Genomic DNA, 8,056 nt, shown 5'->3' with positions numbered 1-8,056 from the left:
AATGTAAGAAAAATAAAGATTTTTTCCTTTTCTTCCTCCCTCCCTCTCTCTGTCCTGAAGTGGAAACTTTGAGAGCAAAAAACTACACTTTTATTTTTCAGACTCACTTTTGTTTTGTCCTTTTTCCCCTACCTAATAATGTTATACCATGGTGTAAAGAAATTGCTGTGAGTTGTGGTTAATCTCTGTGTTACAAAATGTGACCTTTTTCCTGAACTGCTGATTAGGGCTGTGAAGTAAAATGAAGGGGAGGGGCTGAGCCCAGCAAGACGCCAGAAGGCAGAGCCTCATTTCAATGAAGTCACTGGTGTTGCTTGCTTTATCTCTCTGGCGTGGTGAGTGAAATCTGCTTCTGTCTTGCACAGCTAGCTGAGGATCTGATAAGAAAGCACCACGGAGTTGTTGGTTACCACAGAGGCAGCATGCGGAGGATGCTTTGGGGGATTTTGTAAGTTTTTTAAAGGTTAGTTTTCAGATAAGAAAAAACTACTTTCTTATTTTGAAAATGCTGCCCAGGCTTCTTTCACTTGTAGGTAAGTTTCTTGCTCTGGACTGGAAATACAGGCGATAAAACGAGTTGCTTCACTTGTCTTGAAGTGCGTTTGGACTTCACAATGAATAATCAAACCACAGGGAGGACCATGGTCCCCACCATTCCGTCCATTATGTTCATTTTCGGGGTGGTTGGAAACCTCATCGCCATCGTGGTCCTTTGTAAATCTCGGAAAGAACAGAAAGAAACTACGTTTTACACGCTGGTGTGTGGCCTGGCGATCACGGACCTGCTTGGCACGCTGCTGGCCAGTCCGGTCACCATCGCCATTTATGTGAAAGGCGCGTGGCCCGGAGAGGACCCGCTGTGCCAGTACTTTGGATTCACCATGCTTTTCTTCTCGCTGGCAGGGCTCAGCATCATATGTGCCATGTCGGTAGAGAGATACATTGCTATAAACCATGCCTATTTCTACAACGACTACGTGGACCAAAAACTGGCGGGACTGACTCTAGTAGCGATCTACATCTCAAATGCTTTTTTCTGCGCCCTGCCAATTATGGGCTTTGGGCAGGTGAAGAAACAGTACCCACAAACGTGGTGTTTTTTAGAGTGGAGGAGCAACAAGACCAGCGATGCCGCCTACTCCTACATGTATGCTGGTTTCAGCTCTCTTCTTATTCTCTCCACTGTCATCTGTAATGTGTTGGTGTGTGTGGCTTTGATCCGGATGCATCGACGCTTTGTGCGTAGGATGTCGCTTGGCACCGATGTGGGACGCAGCGTGGACCCGCGAAGAAGAGCACGCAGCTTTGGTCGTCTGGCCGGTGCAGAGATTCAGATGGTTATTCTACTCATAGGCACATCGGTAGTAGTCCTCATCTGCTCTATACCACTTGTTGTAAGTTTAATTTTTTTTTCGGTTGCATGTTACCATTACGCACGCTTTACGCATGGTTCTTTTTCACACAAAAATGTTTTTTAAGTGCAGAAAACTGTTTAGTTAGGTTAAAAAAAATGTGAAAAAGAATAACTTTTCCTTTTACCTTTTCAGCCACAACACTTACAGTCCAGATTAATCACACTTACTCAGCACAGCTGCTGTATGCAGGATTATGTAAAAGTGTAAAACAGTTTACATTAGAGGTGAACTGACTCTCTTCCCTTTCATGTTTATATTAGTGGCCTCTCAAACATACGCATCCATATCTTTTCATTCAGTCACTATTCTCCTCTCCCCTGCAGGCTCAGGTGTTTTTAAACCAGCTTTATAAGACTCCAGTGGAGGTGCGGCTGGACAAAAACCCTGATCTACGGGCAATACGTTTTGCCTCTTTTAACCCTATCTTTGACCCCTGGATCTACATCCTGCTCCGCAAGGCTGTTCTCATCAAGCTCATTGAGAAAATCAAGTGCCTGTTCTGTAAAATGGGAGCAAGGAGGCAACAGAGACAGGGAAACTTCCCCTGTATTGATGCCTATCAGCTCTCCTCTGTGATCTCTAACAGGGACTCTAACTCCTTGGTGTCTAGTGACCAACGAGATAGCAACAGCACCTGTCAAACCTTCCTCTACTATAAAGATAAAACTGAGATGTGCACTGAAAAATGTCCTAAGTCAAACAAACTCTCTGCTTCACAACCACCTTCAGCAAGAAATTCACAAGCTTCTTACTCATCCCAAGAGGGCAGCGCTGAGGATCAGACCAGAGACGAGACAAATGCAATCACAGATCATCCATCATCTCCATGCCCTAAAGATCCAGCACTTCAGGTCACGCTGAACACCGAGACAGTAAAGGAGAAATGCATCTGACCCAACCAGAGAAATACCGTTTTATTTCTCTACAACAGACCTTTTGAAGAACTCAAAAATGGAAGTAGCACATAAATAATAAGTAACTCTTCTATCTAGTAGAGCCCATGCAGTGGGAAAGAGATAAGTGCTGTGAGTGATATCGTCCCGTTGTTTGTTTCAGCACCCAGCAATCTCTGTGATGACTGACTGTGTGAGCAGATTTTGCCATTTTGCCTAAGAAAGATGTTATGGTAAATGGTCTGTATTTGTATAGCGCTTTATTTGGTCCTAACACAATCATATACCCATTCACACACATGGGTGTGTTAGCTGTGGGCACTGACAGAGGCGAGGCTGCCGGACACTGGCGCAACCAGGCCCTCTGACCACCACCAGTAGGCAACAGGTGAGGTGTCTTGCCCAAGGACACAACAACACAATGACCGAGACTGTCAGAGCCGGGGCTCGAACTGGCAACCTACCGATTACAAGACAAACGCCCAACTCTTGAGCCACGGTCGCCCCTATATATGTTCGCGCGATCGCCCCTATGTTAGACACATAACATTGATGAAAAAACTTATCATTCTCAATTTCATTTACTTTGTTCAACCATTGTGGAAACCTTTACTGTAAAGCTCTATTTACTGTCTCCAAACTGTGCTGACTACAAGCTTGTGGTCAGTGTAGTAAATGAAATAGTCCTGATTGTGCTTCTTGTGAGTAGTCACTATGAGTATTCACATAGTTATTGTTAGGACTGATTCATTTGGAAACTCTACTGTACAGTGAGTTTTGAAGGGCACAGTCATGTTAGCTCCATGACTAATGTAGAGTAGAGTTTATAAGGTTGTGAAAACAGACGTTTTTGTTCTATAGCCCGGAAAACACACAAAGATACTGTCTCAAATTATTAAAAAAACAAAACAAAACACAGCGAGGGCACAGAGGCTCTTGTTCCACAGTAGACTGGGAAATTTCTGCATAATTTCCACAGCTACAGAAAATGTTCTATAAATCAGTGGATAGATGCTGATTAATGAGATGCATTAAGCGGTCAGCTTGAGAAGAATCAAGTTCTAAATGAGCGATCTTGTGTAAAATATTTTTTTTGTGATATATAACTATTCTTCTCTAAGAGAAGGTCAAAATGAATAAATTCCAGGTCCAAAAGGATTACTCGTCCAAAAGACATATTTATGCGCAGTTATAAATTGTATCAGTCATGCAGTTTGATCAGTATTTACACTCACAAATTGTTGTCTTTCAACATCACTATCTATAAAGTCAGGACTCAAAATATCAAAGAACCTATTGAAAAATGTTTTGTATTAGTTAGGACTGAAGCTAAAGGTTAAGTTTAGGAGTAACACTTCTCTTTGAGTGTAATGTTTAAAGTGAGATGTTCAGTTTTGCAGGAAACCAAAGTTTTTGTTGTCAAAGACATGCTGTTTACAGTGAAACAAAATCAGGAAAAGTCTGATGATGCTCACATTTAAAAAGATGGTACCAGCACCTTTTTCCTCCTTGAAAATCACCAGATACCACCCAATATCAGATCTAATATGAATTATCCAAGATCACAAGTCTAGATTTAAATATTATTCTCAAGTTTCATGTGAGTATACAGCGTAATCCTCCTCTCTGTTGCATTTATAAGGCAAATTCTCCATTTTAATATTAAAAGTTAAACCTTCTGGTATTCTAACACTATACAGACTGAACTTTTGAACTCCTGCTGGTTTGAAGTTTTTCACTCAGATTTTCTTTTTGTCTGAGTTTGAACATGAACATTGTAAACATTGTACAGTGAGGGCAAAAGTTAGGGATTGACATACTAGTTGAAAACTTTTAATTTATTTTGAGTCATTAAATTATGCACTTTATGCTCAGTTGTGGTTCATATTGTATTGCAGAGTGAAATTTGTGTACATGCATATACTGTATGAGCTTTGAATTTATTTGCTGTGGTAATATATTATATCTGTAAATATGACTTGATGTACAAGAAAAAAACTGAGTGGAAATGACTGAGAACTCCTGTCTGATAAGAAATATATATGTCTACATTTATGATGCAGTTGTAAATGAACACTAACTGTTTCAGAGCAAACATCGCCTTTGACATGTTGTCATATTTTATTACCATAAAGCAGAACTGCTTAATACGAGCTTTCTTTCTCACAGTCACATTTTCCTTGTTTATATTTAGTGAGACCATCTCATGACCCCCATTAATTCAGACAAATGACCCTGAGAAAAGCGTGCTACCACTTTCCCGACGTTTATAGATAAATAAACACAAATGTGATTATTGCTAGTCTACAACAATCTTACTGAATCTTGATTGTGTGAAAGACACACACACACACACACACACACACACACACACACACACACACACAATAAGAGGAAATCAGAGGTCTTTGCTCTGATGGAAAAGAAAAATCAGGGGTCTCTGGAAGTAGAGGCGCCCCAGAGCACTTCTCTCCTGAAACAATAAACACAATTGAAAGCTCCAGTTCACTGCAATTAAGCTTAAACAAGCATTGCAGTGGCTTAAGCAAACACCGGAGTGTGAGAGGATCCTCCAGTCTCTGGGAACAAGACGCGTTAATTTAATTAAACTGTGAAAATCAGGATTGTACCATAGCGGGAGATGGTGATACGTGGAACATTCATGAAGATTCTCAGTAATTTGATCATCTTTGTTCACCAGAGTCTGCAATACCCAATTAAATGTATTAATGGAAAAGCAACAAGACTGATATCTACCATCTGGGTGAACAGGTGCACAAGCACAGCCTGCACAAATGTTCAGGATTGCTTCAATAACCCCAAACAGGCAAACAAGTAAGTGGTGACGTCTTGATGCATTCTCAATCATCCAGATAAGTAAATCTCCAAAAATTGATTCTGTTCATCTGGACGTTTTCAGTGGGAGAAACGTTTCGTCACTCATCCAAGTGACTTCTTCAGTCTCAGCTCAGCTGACTGCAGGTTTCCTCAATCGGTCATTATGGAAGTGTACTGTTTATAAGACAGAATCAAATTTTGGAGAAGTAAGTGGTGAGACCATCAGCTTTAAATTTCAGCTGTGAAAGAATATCTCTGTGATGCTCAGAGAATTTGATCTCATGTGATGCACAACTTGACATGTTGTGTAAGTGGCAAAGCTGTGATGCTGCTTTATGTCAGCGGGGTCCTCTAGTGACAGTCTGCACACTGTCACCTCTGTGCTCATTGATAAACAACAGAAAGCACCTGTTGCTCAACAGTGTCTGCTGTCGCCCTCGGTTAAGGAGGAAATTAAACAAGACGAGTCTGAAAATATGTCAGAGCCAAAGCGGAGCTGAAGCAAGTCTTAGTGCAGGCGCTTCATCCCTCGGGTGATGGTGAAAAGAGAAATTAAATGTAATTCAAAGGGAAAATATGATCCTCTGTAGTGTGTTTGGAGCCATTCTTTTCACATCAGTGTGACAACCATCCTTTCTCCATGTGACATCAGTGAAGCCACACAAGCTAAGTGCTAATCTCCTCTTTTGTTACAGCAATTACATTTTTTAAATAAAGTTAAACATACAAATGCAAATAGATTAAACAAACAAATGGTATAAAAAAATTAAAATATGCTATTGTAAAACAATATTTTGATGAGGTAAAAATTAACCCAACATCAAAATATGGACAATAAAATAAAAGACATACAAATTGAAACATAGACATAAAGTTACAATATAATATACAACAATTAAAATATTTTAATTTCAACATAATTTTAAATGGCTTACTAAAAAAAATACAAAAATATATTTTAACAAAGTACTGCGGTCTGCATTACCTTAGGCTATAGCCCAATGTCAGCTCCTATATAACTCTGAGACCCAAAGGGGTCTCAGAGTTATATAGGAATTTCTTGAATGTAAATTTTTTTGTCTAACGATTGCTTGTTTACATTTTATTTATTTTATGCTGAGAGCACCACAACCAGAATCTGTTATGATGCCGATCATTTGCAGGCTGTATTATAATATCTAAGTTAATAAGAACAGCTGACGCAAAAATTTTCCCGTTGTGGGATCAATAAAGTCTTATCTTATCTTATCTCTTATCTTTGATGTGGAAATTGAAAGACATACTGGAGGTGTTGGATCATCAGTCCAAAATTATTAGCAACTGAAAGCAACTTGACAACTTTCAGTCTTCAGAATTTTTTGTGTCAGTTTTGATTGAGTAGGTTTTTAGCTTTGGTTAGCTAATACTACAACACAACATTTTAAATTCATATCTCTGGCTGGGATCATGATTGTGGGGTTTACTGCCTGCAATGTCAAAAATAAAGGGCCTGATCTTTTCGAGTGGTAGCAAAAATCTCAGAGCTAATCAGTAAATGTTCTGCAAAACGTTTGCACGTGCATACCTAAAGATGACGATATTTTATTTGATATTAGTTAACTGACTTCCAGCTAAAGCCTTGCTTTTCATACTTGAGACATGCTTTTTCATGCTTATAAGTGAAAATAAAAAAATACTTTAGTACTTAGATGACCACCTAGATTTCTTTCTTTTTTCCCCCCAAATTCTGATTATTATTGTCACATTTCATTCCATAGAAGACGATAGTGTGAACAGCTCCAGGGCAGAAATTCGTTAGGATTGGGCTCCAGACTGTGTTAAATCCCACACAAATATACAGAATGCAGGGCAACTTATTTCAAAGTTTTTTAAAACAGAATTATGTACAACAGCACATTCCCATGAAACAAGCAACTAGTAACTTTGATCTCTGCTGTTATACAAGCAAATAGGAAAAACTTAACCACATGAGGTGACCTGTTAGGCAACAGACAGTGGAAAAAAACAACACAGTATGTCCTCCAACATATTTCTAAATCAGTTTTGTTTTTACATGGGAAATGAAATACTTCAACAAAATAAAAGTCTTACTGCAGTTACTTATCTGAATACAATAAATGTTGCTGGGAAACGTTTTACACAGTAGACAAAAGTGTGGAGTAACAATGAAAGTGTTACACCATGTGTTACTGTTGCTCCTCTGTGTCTGTGTGTTAGTGTGTGTGTGTGTGTGTGTGTGTGTGTGTGTGCCATGTTTGCATATCTTTGTGGGGACTAACAGCCTTTATGGGGACAAAATATCCGTCCCCACGGGCTTGAAAGCATTTTTGAGGCTACGTCCACACTAATGCATTTCGTTTTGGCCTCCCGTCCACACTGAGACGGCATTTTCACTCAAGGAAAACGCAGCGTTTTGAAAACGCTCTCGAGGACGCATACATTTGAAAACAGTGCTTTCGCCTGGCAGTGTGGACAGCGAAAACTGAGACTTTTTGAAAACGATGACACATTTTAGTCATGTGATGCAGTCAAGTGACCAATTAAACTAAGAGCAGTAGTTTTGTTTGCTCTCAATTTTGACAGCCCTATTAAAGATTAATATCAGTTTGTACATGCTCCAGATAGCTTTTCTTCAAATTCTGTAATTCTCACTCGCTTTTGCGACTTTGTACTTTTGTGTTACTCGCAGCAACAACTCCATCTCATTGTTAGTTCATTTAAAAAAACCTGTGCTTTTCCTTGCCATTTTGCTGCACGTTTCAAAGAGCAAAGTAAATAAACAGCAGACAGAATTGAGGCAGGTCAAATCAACTTGCGTTTCAGGCATGCGCAGGACTGGAACGTAAGCGTTTTCAGCCGTTTCAATGTGGACGCACAACTTTGTGAAAACGACTGATAAACAATAGTGAG

General features: G+C 39.6%; 1 protein-coding gene across 2 annotated transcripts; it reads left to right on the top strand.

Annotated features, from left to right (window-relative positions):
* The first annotated feature begins 284 nt into the window (after positions 1–284).
* On the top strand, positions 285–2,639 carry ptger4a (prostaglandin E receptor 4 (subtype EP4) a). Of its 2 annotated transcripts, XM_026187442.1 has the most exons (3): positions 286–1,147; positions 1,247–1,394; positions 1,739–2,639. In XM_026187442.1, the coding sequence occupies exons 1-3, from the start codon at positions 615–617 to the stop codon at positions 2,306–2,308; spliced, it is 1,251 nt and encodes a 416-aa protein (XP_026043227.1). In that variant the 5' UTR covers positions 286–614; the 3' UTR covers positions 2,309–2,639. The 2 variants fall into 2 exon arrangements, with proteins under 2 accessions (XP_026043226.1, XP_026043227.1); XM_026187441.1 differs by having other exon boundaries at positions 285–1,394.
* Positions 2,640–8,056: the final 5,417 nt, after the last annotated feature.

Source organism: Astatotilapia calliptera, chromosome 12 (assembly GCF_900246225.1).
Source record: "Astatotilapia calliptera chromosome 12, fAstCal1.2, whole genome shotgun sequence".
Taxonomy (NCBI): domain Eukaryota; kingdom Metazoa; phylum Chordata; class Actinopteri; order Cichliformes; family Cichlidae; genus Astatotilapia; species Astatotilapia calliptera.
This window is presented reverse-complemented; position numbering and strand designations above follow the sequence as displayed.